Source organism: Podarcis gaigeae (genome assembly GCF_964106915.1).
Source record: "Podarcis gaigeae genome assembly, chromosome: 3".
Classification (NCBI taxonomy): Eukaryota; Metazoa; Chordata; class Lepidosauria; order Squamata; family Lacertidae; genus Podarcis; species Podarcis gaigeae.
In genome coordinates, this window is record NC_139680.1 from 15,850,749 (window position 1) to 15,866,644 (window position 15,896).

The window sequence follows — 15,896 nt, forward strand, 5'->3', positions numbered from 1 at the left end:
AATTATAATTTGCAGAGCTCAAGCTTAGAGAAATAAACTGTGTTGAATCTTGATAATATGGGCAAAATACCAATTAAATATGTACAGTTTTCTGCTGTTACTCATTCAGTGTGCGCATTTTCTAAATATGTCCTTTGTTTAGTAACTTATTATATCCCTGCTATTAGAGCAGCTTTTATTTAAGTACGCTTTTGAAACTCTGCATTTGCCAATATTGAGAAGGCTTTTGTTCCTAGTTTGGCAAAATATGTCCCAAGAGTAAACTGTATTATGCGTTTCAATTTTATGCTGTCCATTGTTCATTCTAATAATTTTGTCAAGTAATTTATTAAGTCAGAGCCCTATGTTCACATGCATTGTTTACGCGTTTGTACCAGATAGTTGCAAGCCATTAAAACAATAAAGATAATGTTGAAAAGCAGATCAAAATCAATAAATGCATTCAACTTGATGAAAGCTCCTTAGCCAATTAAATTGGCACCTATCTAAACAATGGCAAAGCTTTGTTGATACTCAGATGTCTGGTGGATGCATATTTCAGCATTTGGTTGGGGAAATATTCCATTCAGTGCACTTCCATATGAGATGAACTTTCCAGGGTTGATTTTTTAAAAAGCATGCGTCAGTATCCAGCTAAATAATTGTGTGAGCAGCGCATCTTCTCCTTGAGCAATGGAATTTACCTCTCTACATTTGCCCCATGCTCTGTAGGCTTGGAGAACAGATTTAGGGGGCATACAGGGAAGGGGAGTCCCATTGCACAAGCAGAAATCATTCCACTAGAGCAGGAAGTTACTTAACACTACTTTGGATATAATCCATGTAAGTATCTTAAGTTTATGTGTCTGTTTTGGAGATTGGCTTCCCACTATGTACATATGTGGCAAAATAAACATCAGTGGCCCCCAGCCTCTCATGTTGTGGAAAGATAACTGCCCAGGTAGCAAAAGTGATTAACATTTTCCAACGTTACACCATTAAGTTGGTAGAGCACTAGCTTAATATGAGTCAACAGTGTGATGCAGCAGCAAAAAAGCTAATGCTGTTCTATTATTATTTGAGGGAATCGAGTACCGTATTTTTCGCTCCATAAGGCGCACCTGATCATAAGGCACACCTAGTTTTTAGAGGGGGAATTCAAGAAAAAAAAAATATTATTTAAAGGGAGCGCTGAGTTTTTAAGAGGAAAAAAAGTGCATCTTATGGAGCGAAAAATGTGATTTGTTTAGCCTGGTAAAGTGAAAACTAAGAGGAGATATGACAGCTATTGTTAAAAATTTGGAAAATCAATAAAAATTAATTGGTTAAAAAAGAGAGAGAGATGATATCCATCTTCCAATATCTAAAGAACTGTCACATGGAGGATGGAGCAAGCTTGTTTACAAGTTTAAGGTACAAGTTTTAAGGTACAAGCTTGTTTACAAATTTGAGGTACAAGTTTTCAGAAGTGCAAGAACACCTGGGGAGAGGGGTGAACCCTACAGGAGGAGAAAACCCCCAAACAGACCATTTAGGGCAGGATGTGTTCAGTAACCATGGAATTCTGAGCGGGAAAGAACAACAACAACAACAAATGATAAAAAATATCCTGGAAGAGTGCATGACTGACTAAAATAATGAATATTTTACTGACTGTCCAATTTGTTATTTCCAAATGTGTAATCAATCTCTTCCATAAGTCAGCAACTATCCCACTAGATAAATTTTAATGGTCAGCATTTAGCTGATGTTTACAGGTCTACAACACCTTTGATTCCTGATATGTTGTATCCTGGACCCATACAAATATGTGAAACAAACCAGCCCTTGTTTGCTGCATGCAGACACACTGGTTGCATTTGAGAAACCTTGGATTAATACATTATTGCTTGACCATTTATTTGCAATATACTGTTTCTGTACATACAGAATTGCACTGGCTATGAATGCCTTTCTTATTTTAGAGAATTTAGCACTCATCAATAAAAAACCAATGTCAGTGTGGTTGCTCTGGGGAACTACAATGACTGCATTAGGGTTGCAGTTGTAATGTTGATTTGTAACATTAAAATGGATTAAAATGGTTTAAAAGTAAAAATAACGCCACAGGTATATACAGAGGAAAAAATATATACAGTACATTACATGGGTCACACCATAAATTGCCTGGACCATATGCTTAGTTACTGTTGTGGAGATAGAGAAGAGGCTAGAGACTGAGAGTTGCCTTATATGAAAATAGGAGGCAGAGTCCTAAGAACACAGTGTAGCACTAGAGGGACAGAAAGGTCCAAGAAGAGGAAAGTTCAAATGTACTTTTCCTGTCTTTCAAGAGTCAGAAGTGGCAGAGAGATAAGGAATTGCAGATGCTGGAGAGGAATGAGAGTGTTGAAACACTATGGTTACCTGTCCTACTAGTGAAAGAAAAACACAAAATTGCAGTCTCCACTGTAACTGTAGGTAGGGGGCCACAGCTTGGATTGAAAGCTTTGACAGGGTTTTTATTGTTTCTAATAATCCTTCCACCTGTCAAAATAGAAGGCCCATAATTAGTGGTCAGATAAACAATGGCTGTGTGAATTCCCAAACTCTGAATTTCCCAAACCCACAGTTTGGTTCAAAACGTGTGAGAGAGTTGTTTCTTTAAAAAGACGCTGGCAGATATATGCCTTTCTGCAAGGAATCCTAACTAAACCTGAAGAAACAGCATACATGGTTCAGCGGCAAGGTGAACAGGGAAAAGAGAAGACAAAGAAGGGATCTAGGTGAAGTTTGTACTGGGGCAGATAGAGGCAGAGGCAACCTACTGCAGCCCTTCTGCAAAGCATCTGAAAAACAGCAGAGAACAGTGTTTTCTGTTCTGCTCACCAAAATAGAGCAGATTGTGGGCATGCACCCTGTTATAGGGAAACTAGCAGGGGATCTCAGACTGAATGCAAAAAGCGATTTTCAGACTTGACACAAGTTGCCATAACATAACAAATGACACAGGTGAAAAAGCTGTCCTTGGTTCGCCATAGTAATATGCCTGTGGTTGGCACATGCTGCAGTCATGCTGCAATCAGTGCTGGTTTGCACGCTAGAGACATCCCCTGCTTCACCCTGGTGCCTTTCCTGTCGCTCAGAGCCAAGCCAAATTGCTCATGTGGTCTTGGTATGTGTATAGAGTTCCTGCTGAACCAAGCTTCTCAATAATAAGCTTCAGGAACAAACTTAGTGAGATGTCTTGTGAACAAATCACCTACAATTTGATAGATAAAAAACAACCCGGCAAATAAAGGCTTTGTCCCACACCATCAGAAAGCGCTTCTACCTTGACTATTGCAGCCTGCTTCTTCTCTTTCCCGAAGAATCTGTACACTTTCATCTATTTGATTGCTTGTCGTTTCTTTTATCTTCAAAGCTTTTGAAATAATCTTTTGAGTCTTTTTTTTCATGAATCTTGAAGAAAGAATGTAGAACTAATGTTCACCTTCATGTCACTGTTTCCACGGTATCTAAAGTTTCAAAATTATTTAGAATTTATTGAACATTAAGTGGGACACAACTGGGTTTGTTTGTTTGTTTGTTGTATATTCGTTTTGTGCTTATTAGTTCCGTTTTATATAACAAACACTATCAAATATAATCATGCTAGAAAATAGATTACTATAAGCTCAGGTGAAAATATGACACGTTGGCTTTAACTTTTCAAGCCAAAGATCAACTGCTGTAAAATGATAATGAGAAGACAGTTTCACTATAGTATATTGGCCCCTCTATAATTTATCAGTTGCATATATGTTACTTTTAAAGGTATTTCTGTTCTAAATGTCTTCTGATATATGTGTAAATGCAATTTTTTGTCATTTATGATTTTTAAAAAGAGGTTATAAGAAATTCTGGTGTTAACTTTTTATTCATGTCTTTTTATATTTACATCAGCATCATTGAGCAAATTTGATATTTTGCCCTTGTTTTCCCCCTCTGCCTTCTTTGTGCCTTTTCTGGAAGACATCATACTTATTTATTTTCCATTAAACATAAACATGATTGATTGATTTAAGTCATCTTTTGTGATTAAGAAGCTGTAAGAAAAACCCTGAGAATATGAAGTCATTACTGGTCCCATCCTTTGGGTACATCTTCTGTGCAAGCTTCACTGAAATTGATAGGAGTTGTCCTTGTTCTTGGAGAGATCCCATTCATGCCAAAAGTACCTGATAAATTGGTCTATTGCATATATGTTATCGCCTGTGTTTATTTTTTGTTGTTACTGTTTTGTAAGATAACTATTGCTTATTTCTACACGGGATATGTTTGCCATAAAAAAAGTTTTTCCTTCTATAGACTTACTCTGTGGGGAACATTGCATTTGCTGTATGGTTCCTTATATATTTCCTTTGATTAGTTATGCCAGTTTCTCTTTTTATTGTTTTATCATCATTTACCTTTACTGGATCAGAGAATGTTCACTGTTCTAATTTAGCTAGAATGAGATCTTTTATCTGAAAGGACATACTTTTTACTACTTAGATCAGGGTAGTCCAACTTTTCATACCAAGTGGGCTGCGAGTGTACTTCAACATGGAACCCCAAGGTCGCACAATGCCTTGTCACGTGGTGCGGAACAAATGTTGCTGAGGCTGCATGTTGGACCGCCCTGACTTAGAAAACCCCCCACTATGGATCTTTTTTTCAGTTCTTAGAAATGGATCTCAGCACTATTTGTTAATGCTAAGGTTCCAAATAACCTTATTGTGCTAGCCATTGACCATGACAAATCTGAATCAAAAATAAATGCAAGCAAAAAGGGATGCCACGCCACAAATAATAGTCTCTATTTAGATCTCTGAGTCTCCCTTACAGTTCACTGCTATATTGTCCAGGGTCTTCTTTCTGATCTTTTTGGCCGCAAAAACAAAAAGGTTGACTTTATGAGTCACTGAAGCATTTACATTGCTAAGAAGTCATAGGACCTTCTCTGCTGGGAGAGACATCTTTCCTGTATGGATGGTAGGGTGAGAAATCGCCTCCTGGATCCAGTGTATAGTGGGCAATATAGTTAATAGTGCATGATGTCTTTCACTTGCAGTTGCCCATATATACAGAGTTTGTCTTTGTATGGTACCCTGTTATATTGTCTATCTAGGATGGTAGAGGGCATAGCTTGAAAATGCAGCTCAGTAAAAGCTGGCCAGAGATTCGACAGATAACTGGCTCTAAAATGGATTGTTTTTAGAAGGAGGAACCAGGAAGAGCTTTTGGAGGATTTGATCACTTGCAGATCATGTAGTAATTCTGTCTAGTGACACCAATCACTTAATTGGCACTTGTCTGTGGACGCGGGTGGCGCTGTGGTCTAAACCACTGAGCCTAGGGCTTGCCGATCAGAAGGTCGGCGGTTTGAATCCCTGCGACGGGGTGAGCTCCCGTTTCTCAGTCCCTGCTCCTGCCAACCTAGCAGTTCAAAAGCACATTGAAGTGCAAGTAGATAAATAGCTTGAAGGTAAACGGCATTTTTGTGCGCATGCTGGCCACATGACCCAGAAAACTGTGGACAAATGGCTCCCCTGGCCAGTAAAGCGAGATGAGCGCCACAACCCCAGAGTCGTTCTTGACTGGACTTAACTGTCAGGGGTCCTTTATTTTTTTACCTGTGGATATAATCTCCTCTAGCTTGTGGAAAAAATATAATCTCCTCTAGCTTGTGGAGTCCAAGTAACATTGGATGTTAAATTTCCACCATCAGCTGTTCTCCAATTCTGCACAACACAGGGCTGGCAAGCACTCGCATGACATGGAGGGCCATCTTTTCAGGTATTTAAATCTGGTACAGTCAACTCCTGCAGTTAACGTTGGCCATCGAGCTTCCATGTGTAAGAGTGCAGCTACTGTTCCCTTGGGTAGGGAAAACAGTCTTTTGAGAAATTAGTTTTGGACCATTTCTAACCCTTTAATAGCACTCTCATCCTTAACAACATAAAACATTTGAGAGATCCCTTTACTACCAGATATTTTAGCACGGGCTGAAGGTGGGTTTCCCACCTTTTGTGAATTATCATGTCCATAATCGCTGTACAGCTCTCGGATCAACAGGAGGAGTCTGTGTTCTATATTGGTGTTTAGGAGTTTCTCCCACTATCTGCTATGATTAATGGTGTCAAAGGCAAACAAACAAACAAACAAACAAACAAACAACTTACACTTTTTAATTCTAGTATACTTTCTGATGATATGATTTAGCAGGAAGCATCGGTTGATGGTGCTGAATCCTTCTCTAAATGCTGCTTGTTCTCTGTGCAGACTGTTATTTGTATGTAGCCAGTCAGTTAACTTTATTTGGAAATGCTGAGAGTATAACTTTGAAGGCATATCTAGCAGGCTGGTGGGTGGTAATATTGTGGTAGAGATCTGTCCCCTTTTCTTGAAGATTGGAACAATGATGTTTGTCTTTCAGCTATGTTCTTTATATGTATAAATAGCCTGGCCAAAATAGGTAATCACCATTCCGAATGAGTCATGAAGAGCTCTGGAGGCGTCATGTTTTCTCCAGGGGCTTTGTTTTGTTTTAAGCCTTCACTCAGGTGTTTTAGTTCATTGGGGGACACGTCTCAACAGTAGCTGCTGTTGATTTTTTCCATCCTATGCTGGTCAGCTTATTCTTAACCCAAACTATTACTCATGTGTTTGGGCTTGGTTATTGCATGTTACACAGTTGAACTTCCTCATAATTACTTCCAAGAAATTGGATTGCCGTGTCAGCCAAAGACTTTAGAATTGACATGTTCTAGTTGGAAGGTCTGTCTAGCCAAGTGTTAGGTTCTGCCAAAGCTGATGACTAATTGTCTCTGTATATTGTTTCTATACCTGTCACTTCTGATGAGTTTTCTGTCTGTCATTTTTATGAACCCTTTCCATAAATGTCGCCATGGCTGCATCTGCATTTTCTTAATGACATTGTTTCAAATATTTATGCATTGCTAAATGCAAGGTATGGGAGCTGTTGGCTTTTAGCAGTACAGCCCAGGACTGGTCCTATCATTAGGCAGAGAGAGAGAGAGAGAGAGAGAGAGAGAGAGAGAGAGAGAGAGTGCACTGCTGTGAGGTATGAGATAGTAGCATAGTGTTGGAGGACAAAACTCCCAAATGAGCCTGCTTCCCCTACAAGCATTGAAGTAACGTTCAGCAATCAGTCTGGTTGGCTTTTGTATTAAGAATCTGGCGGGCACCATCTGGTACTGCAGCAAAATGTATTGGGCCAACCCTGGCCATGTCCCAAGTATCTGCCATCATTTTATCTGCAGGAATGTAAAGAAGATTATGGTAACTCTCCGTTATAAGTGAATAAATGAATATTGGACTTGTTTATCTACCAAACATCTGGTTCAAAGCATTTGACTTCATTGGATGTACCATTTATATGTAATGGAAAATAGTACATGATGGCATATATCTTGCTATTATGAATATCTTTGCTAAGAATCAAGATGTGAATCAAGAATGGCTTAGTTTGAATCACATCTCATGAGCCTTGCACTCACTAGGTAGCCTTAAGCAAGCCACTGTTTCCTTGGCCTCACGCTCCCCCTCCCCAACTATAATCTGCAGCTGATAATACTGACCCTATCTTGCAGAGTTGTTAAAACGATTGCAACAAGGTATTCTGTGCGAAGGACTCTGAGCATGCAAGAGCACTATATAAACTCAACATTTCTGATAGTGTTTGGAAATATAATAAAATGCAGATTATTATGTATCCAGGCAATGTCCCTGCTGAGGAAATGTCAGTAATCTTGCTTTTGTGGAACAAGCCATAGAAATATTTACATGCAAAGTCATAATATGGGAATGAATAGAGCCATGCAATAGTTGTGAACAATGGGACACATCCTGAAGAAAAGAGAGAGTTCACATAGAATTGCTGACAATGTCACCTAGTCTCATCAGAGAGTCAGCATGAGGTATTGTCTGTGTACAGCATAATTTAGGAGGGTTATGCATCAGGTACATGGTTAATCAGTGTTCACTGCTTAGTCAGTGTCTATGATTGATGATTTCCTTTTAATTCTCAAGCCCAGCTTTCTGCTCAACACATTTTATTTATAATGAATGTACAGATGGGCATTCCAATATTCCATGTTTGGAAAGTGATGTATATATAGTAAATGCTTTTAGGGTATTTGCAAAGGTTGGTGAAGATTGGTAAGGAACATTACTTTTATAGAGTATTAAAAAACAACACATATGCACGCACAGGGTGTTTTTCAGCCCTGTTTAATTGCCACCATGAAAGAGAATTTGGTTCACCCATATTTGCACATCATGTCATGTGACTTGGCAAATGCACTCCCCCTCCCAGCCAGACCTTGATTCAGACAGGTGCTTCCATGTGCCTCTCCCTCTTCCCAAGTTGTCTCATGTGCAGTGAGCCAGGTATATTAGCAGCTGCCCTGAATCTAATGTCTGGCTTGACATCTTCTCCGCTTTTCTGGCCCCGGGGGAGGTGGGACTTGGGATTTGAGAGATAGCCAGAAACCTGTTGTGGAGACCTCTGGTCATGGGACAGGGATGTCTGGATCCCATGGTTCTTCAAGGCCACTGGCAGTGTGTAGATCTGATGGGTACTTCTGTGCCCCCCCCGCTCTCCTCCAAGGAGACCTCATTCAAGTTATTGGCAGGACTGACTGACTCTATTTTCTCCTATGTGTGTGTGTGTGGAGAAAGAGAGAGAGAGAGAGAGAGAGAGAGGGTGAAAACAAAAAAATATAAAAAGGTGGAGGTGCTAAGGAATGCAGTTAAATGTACGGTATATGAAAATGACCTTGATCAAACTATATTTATGAAATATGGTTAAAGTTCATGTAAACTATTTTGACTTCTGTCATTATGCAGCACTCAGAAGAGCTCCTTGCTCTTATCGGTGCTACCTTGTTCTCGATTTGTTTGTGTGTGTATGTATGAGAGCAGCAGATCAAACAAAATAGCATTGACAGGTAAAGACATCTCCTGAAACATGTGAGAGGCAATGTAGCTGCCTGTATTGTAAATTGCTGGTACCCTTCTCACCAGCTGTCACCTTCTGTGATGTTTTATTGGTGAAAAGAAAAGTGTCCCTGGTTAAAGAATGCCTTCCTTCTCTCAACTAATTCCAGATTTAAGGGTTGAAAGTGTGTGTGTGTGTGTGTGTGTGTGCGCGCGCGTGTGCATGTGTGTGTGTGTGTGTGTGTGTGTGTGAGAGAGAGAGAGAGAGAGAGAGAGAGAGAGATGATTTATCTGTGTGTGTATTTTGCAGTTAACCAATATAAACAAAATATTTGTTTTTCAGTATGTGGCACTCAGATCAATACAAAAATGTGAACTGAGTGTTAAAGTATATTTTATTATAGCAACAGATGCTCAGCTGCATGACATAACAGGGTTTTTTGTTCCTCATCAAGCCCATTACTGCCTGCTGAATAGATGATCCAGAAAAAAATTAGCATTTTTAAAGTGGATAAATGTCTGTTTTTCAGAGAATGTCATCAATGCCGCTCATTTAAATTGTTTACAATGTTACAAACATGTTATCTCTAGAGATGCTGTAGAAATAGAGTGCTTCACACTAAACAAACCACACAATATTGGCAACTTGCATTTTATTGTGAGAAATTTTTATGTACATTTTAGAATAATGATTTTTATTCTTCACATATCTAAGTATGTAATGCAAAAAATGTGATTGTGAATATGGAATTTGGAAACCTTTGAACCAAATCATTTAACTGATGGAGTTTTCCATAGTGAGAGACTTCTAAATTCGTTATCTGTTTGATGTTTATTCCCACCTTTCCAGACAGTGTCATGCAATCAAGCAGCAATCCATTGTTTAAAGCAATTCAGAATTAAAATATTCAGCTCACATATATTAGCTAATAGCGAAGTGAAGAATTGGCATGAGGCGCATGTGTATATGAAGAATTGTAGCTTGAATTCTGCTTAAGGCAATGGCTTCTGTGAGGCTGACAGGAGTCTATTTCAGTCTTTTTAGGCTCCCAGCAGCTGAAATCCTGGTGCTTGCTACTAACACCCGATCTCCTTCCCTTGTGCTCTTATTACCTAGGCATATGCAGAACATCCCTTTATTTCTGTGGATTTTCCTACTTTTTCTGCCCCATGATCTCAAAATAACTGTAAACTGAAATCCTTGCTTTTAGGAACTGCAGTTGTAAATCAGATGGGCCCCCAAATGCAGATGCTGCTCACAACTTTCAGTGGGTTGCTAATCTGGGTGTGCATCCAAACATATACCCCACACTGAACCCTGATTTTCATTAGGATTAGGTATACAGGTGCACACCCCCATTTGTAATGCCTCCTATACCCAGCAAGCTTGCACAAGAGTTTGCATCTCCAGCCACCAATAATTCCCCCTCCCTCGGGAGAATGAAATTCATAGAATCAGAGTTGGAAGAGACCATGAGAGTCATCTAGTCCAACCCCCTGCAATGGAGGAATATTTCCCCCAATGTGGGTCTTGAACCCATAATCCCGAGATTGAGTCTCCTGCTCTACTGACTTTGCTATCCCAAATAATAAAATTGATTTTCTCATTGGGATTGGACTGTGCTGTCAGTCTCTTTACTGAAACTTTCTCCTATAGGCATTTTCACAGCTACATCATGTTAATTAATGGTTTGTACATAGATTTAAATGCCCTCCCCTTAATGCAAACCAGCAGGCTAGTTTCCACCTGTTATTTTTATTTTTAGTATGTATTTTTTATTTAAAACGTTTATATACCTCATTTTACACTGTTAAGGTTTCAGAGTGGTGTTTTTTTGTTGGCACCCGTCTGTCTCGAGAAACAATGGGGTATGCCTCTGCGGGTAAAATCAAACAGCTGTGTTAGCAACACCAAAGTGACCTCCCCAGGGTGCAAACCTTAGCAGTGTGTATGGAGGTCCTGGACTGCCCAGATGACAAGACACTTCGCTGAGGTGGTCCAAAGGAAAGCGCACCAATACGGTTGGCACCAATTCGGCTGCAGGAGTTGCTGGAAGGAGGTGTACAAGGCGCCATCCAGCCATTCACTCAGGCTTTGTGTGGGGTTTACTCCTTAGCCTATACTTCTCCCAAAGATATCCTGCAAGGCAATGGAGGTTTAGGACCAGAGTTTTGCTTTTGCTAGATGGGCTACCTTCTCAGGTTCACGAGCCCCATCTGCCCCTCATTGTGGTGGGAAGGTAAATGGCTTTTCCATGCGCTCTGGTTTCCGCCATGGTGTCCCGTTGCGCCTGAAGTGGTTTAGTCATGCTGGCCACATGACCTGGAAAGCTGTCTGTGGACAAATGCTGGCTCCCTCGGCCTGAAAGCGAGATGAGCACCGCAACCCCATAGTCGCTTTTGACTGGACTTAACTGCCCGGGGTCCTTTACCTCTTTACCTCTTTACCTTTTACATGTGGATATCACTTAATCATGATTCAGGTGCTTTCCTCAAAAAAGATGATTGTGGGAGGGCGGGAACAAGAGTTAGCTGAAACACATTCTTACTTTTCCGTGGTGATCCTCTCTGATGCAAGAGCAGGCATATGTTTCTGTGTTCAATTCACGCCTTTAAGCATTTAAAAGCCTCTTTTCACCTACAACTAACTGTTGCTAGTGCATGAAGGAAGAGTGCTTTTATTCCGTGTTACTTCTTGTGTTATGCATTGGAGGTTATCAGTATGTTAGCAGGAAGCAGTTACTATTTTGGGTTCATTAAATCTTCAATTAAAAATTTTAGTCCTTGATATATGTAAAATGCTTAGTGAACATGTAACAGAGATATATGTACATGTTCACACGTACAAAATTCATATGTACAAAATCATAGGTACAAACTTTTGAGTGCAAGATAATGTGCAAGGACACCCTGTGTGCTTCTCTGTTGTCACATTTTAAAATTGACAGTTTGGTCTCAGTGTGAGATGTTTTGTGAGCTGATTTCAAGGTAGAGTTTGAGATGAAATAAGCAAAAACTCCCATACACTTGAGGGAGATATACTGCATTGGCAGAATGATGGATTTAGATGACATTTGGGGGGGATTTAGTACTCTCCTCCTTTGGTCTCTAGTTTTCTTCTTTTGTAATGTTTAAACAAATGTTGATTGATTATACAGAGGTGAAAGTGATATCTTAACAAATACATCTGCTGTGATAGTAATGTGGATTTTGGTTTGTTTGTGTGCTCATGGATATGATTTTATATGCGTTACTTAAAGTAGAAATCTTTAGTAGGCTTATCAGCAGCAAACATTATATTTGCTTGATTGTTTATTTATGTCACGATAATTTTCACCCTTTCTGACGCATATCCAATCGCTCTAGGCAACTTACAACAAATAGATTACAATTTCACAATAAATATCAAGAAAGAATGTAATGGAGTTAGAGGGGAGGATGGATAAATCAGTCTCTTCAGGTGTCATGGATAGAGTATTTCTTTTGGTGATTAATTGTGACGCTCTGACCTCCTGGGACTCCTGCTGAGAAATAGGTGAGATGGAAAATTTACCTCAAGTTTAATTTAGAGGTGGGTAAGTAGCTCACCCACAAAAGAGGTGGGTAAGTAGCTCACCCACAAAATCAACTGTTCCTCCTGAGCATTAAAGTCAAATGCTCAGAATTCTTCCAGGAGGTTCACTCAAGGTTTAACTTTACACTTGAAGGTTACAATGCCAGATTCAGCACAGGCACTGCGGGATTCTACCAACAGTGGGAAAGATCTGGATAGGTCTTTACTTATGCAAGAAATGGCACTCTACGCATTCTTCCCCACACAGGTTCATGGGCCTTGCCTTGACAACTAAATCTGTGACTGTACTGTTATTTCATTTTTGTCTACATACAAATAGAAGCTGCATATTGTTTTGTATGTAATGTTTAATTTAAACTTTGCCTAAAGTCCTTGTGTTAACAGAAAAGGTGGACTGGCTTTATTTTTGTTTTTCTATTGTTAGAGAATATTGAAAAAACAAAACACGCAAAGCTTGCTCTGATGTAATTCTTGGTTCTCTTGTTCTTCCACAGCTAATTCAAGTCTTCTCGGAGGTGGCGGTGGTAAGTTTGGCCTCTTTTCTCCTAAGCGTTGCAAGAAACAAAAAGTATTTTTTTGAAATAAAACTCAATCAACAGAACATCCAGACTGAATAAACAGGCAAAAATCTGACCACATGCTATAAATTTAAACATCTTCAATTTTTACAATACAGATAATCACTATACATCCTGTCTAGCAGAGGCTAGGAGTTCTTTTTGAGTATGGTAATTATGTAAAATAACTCATAGGTCGGTATCACTATAATCTGACTAATCCCAAACATAAATGCAAAATGCCTACTTTGTTGAAGGTTCATTTCATACTGGAAGAATTCAGTTTGGGGAAGAAGAAGTTGAAGGGGCAGTAGGTAGGAGTTTTGGGCTTGTGAATAATTTGCCATCAGTGGTTGTTTCTGTTTTAGATGTATTGTAAGTTATTTCAAGAAGAATCTCAACTGATACATAAGGGTTTTTTGTGCTTTACTTGCTCTGAAGTGGTGAGAGGCAAAATAACTTGACACGTGATGCCATTTCTATCACCGCTTAGAGAAATTCTAACATATACCTCTCCACTTCCTTTCCCTTATCTTGCTTTTGGTATTAAAAGCTTTGCAAAGTGTATATAACAGTTTTTTTGAGGTGTGTGGGGGGGAAATTATGCTCCTATGGGTGTGGAACGTGGGGGGTGGGATATGGAGGAAACAGAAAGTCTCTGATAGATATGTTATAAATACGAAAGCAGTAGTCACATTTTCTAAGCATCTGTCTTGGCTATAGTTATAAGGGTCTTATGATCTTCTGCAAATGGAAAGGGGGAAACCATTTAAAAGCTGAAGGCCACTTGATGCTTTTAGTGTTGGAATCATTCTAAGCATTGTACTTGTATGATTGACAGCATTGAAAATTGACCATTTGGAGATCAATATGTGCTGGTTTGGTCTTCAAATGCATTTGTTGCATGATTGAGATGGAAATAATATTTTAGGTACAAACCTAACCTTATTTGTGGATGTGGTGACTATTACTTTTATTATGGGACCGCGGAGAGCGCGCCAAATGCAATGCTTTCGGCCCCTGCAGCCCTGAAGCTTCCTCTGGAAGCAGCTTTTGATATGCTCTGAGTTTTGACAGTTCAGGATGTAGCAGAAAGATGTGATGTTGGGGAAGTCTCTGTCTTAAATGTGCCATATATCTCACAGCATTATCAAATGCTATGTTATGGCAGATATTTGCCAGCCTGTATCTGCCATGTGGTCCTTTTGGTTCTAATTGTGTTGCAATTTGAAAGTACGTGAGAACTAATGAGGGGCAAAGAAAGTGTAATAACAAATTTGACTCAAAAGACCAGAAAGCTCAGATTAATTCTGGTAGGCTACACAGTATTTATTTATATCTAATAGTTTTAAACATTTATTCCTACCTCTGGGGCAATTGTGTGATGTTCCTCATTCTTACAATAAGTGAGATGAGTTGAATTTTATTCCTCAGAGAGCTTGGATTGGATTTGCATAGGTACTTGGTACTTTCATCTTACTAAAGAGCACTTCAGTCATTACCCACAAATGCTGATCATTTTTACTTCAGATTGACAGTAAGGCTTTTTGTCACATTTTCCTGGTTTAACAGCAGTTGTTTTTTCCAGTGGTATTGTAACCATTTCCTGCCAGTTAAAAGCAGAGCAGAATACCTTTCTCCTAGCTAAGCTTACCCCCCCTCCCGAAACCTTTTCATATCCAAAGAATTAAACAATATGGACACAACAATATACCAAAGCTAATCAGTTTGAAGTCCTATTGATTTCAATACCAGAGATTTAAGAACATGCTTAATCCTCTGATTGAGATCAGTGGGACATAAGTTTTGACTAGGTCATGACCCATATGTCTACATTTTAACCTTGACTCCTATCATTATTTGGATACTTAATAAGCTTGTTAAGACAATGAGACCAGGGCATGAGCGTAACAGTACTCTCTCTAATAGTGATTCCCATATTTCCTCTGACAGTCGAGGTAAAATATAGCCATAATAGGTGGGAGCCACTGATAATCTTATCCTCAATGAATTTGTCTAATCTTTTTTATAGCCATCTGTGGTGTTTGCCCGTTCGTTTGAAAATGTCTGTACAGGGGGAGAGAAAGGGTTAACAGGTAGACCAATTGAAAAGCCAGAGGTAGAGCCTACCTGTTTATAAAAGGGCTCAGCCCGAGGTTTGGGTGTAGTTGTTGGTTGGTTTTAGTGCGTTGGTTGGTTGGTTGGGAAAGGCAGTTGGGAAAGTAGTTGGCAGACAGCTGGAAATAGAGAGACAGTGCAGTTGGTTCTTGTGTGAGGGGAGGTAGAAGAGTTAGAGACAGGATAAAATAAGACGAAGAAGCTAAAGAGTAACAACGTTTTGAATGCAGTTAAAGTTTATTTGTGTTTTGAATAAACTACACTATTCTTTGTTAACTTAAGAACCTGACTGAGACTAAGTGATTTACTGGGGACGACCTGGTTGGTTGCATGGATTAGTGGTGCATGGGTCAGTAGTCTGTGAAATGACTGGGGGCTCTGTATGAACACCACACCATCCAAGTTGGTGGTCACCACTACCTCTTCTGAGAGGTGTCCCAGTCCAGTTCTATATTTTAGCAATCTCCAGAACAGAGTCATAATACCAGCTGTGTTCTGAAAGCCATTCTTTTGGTAATTTATAATTTGAATGCTTTATTAAGGAGAATTTTGGGAAACAATTTTTTAAAGAATTGTTCAGTATTCTTTGTATGTCACTTTTCAAGTCTTAATTAATTCCATTATATCCATCAGTTAAGTGTCTCGATGTTTCTTTCTTATTATCTTTTTGCTGGTAGGTACGAGTGTATTGCCTAGCCACAGAC

At 39.4% G+C, this 15,896-nt stretch overlaps 1 protein-coding gene and 2 long non-coding RNA genes across 6 annotated transcripts in view; 1 reads left to right on the forward strand and 2 right to left on the reverse strand.

Moving 5' to 3' along the window:
• The window catches only part of MACROD2 (mono-ADP ribosylhydrolase 2), a 981,328-nt gene that overhangs the window by 123,596 nt on the left and 841,836 nt on the right, over positions 1 to 15,896 (forward strand). For all 4 annotated transcript variants that reach the window (XM_083730558.1, XM_083730560.1, XM_083730559.1 and 1 more), the window contains exon 4: positions 13,012 to 13,041. In XM_083730558.1, coding sequence (XP_083586684.1) covers positions 13,012 to 13,041 — 30 coding nt within the window. The remainder of the gene's footprint in view (positions 1 to 13,011; positions 13,042 to 15,896) is intronic.
• The window catches only part of LOC310840809, a 603,259-nt gene that overhangs the window by 66,372 nt on the left and 520,991 nt on the right, over positions 1 to 15,896 (reverse strand). The window lies entirely within an intron of this gene.
• On the reverse strand, positions 12,847 to 15,742 carry LOC310840722. The gene is made up of 2 exons (XR_014562043.1): positions 15,205 to 15,742; positions 12,847 to 13,062 (listed from the first exon to the last, which is right to left on the reverse strand). It is a non-coding gene; the product is annotated as an uncharacterized lncRNA (long non-coding RNA).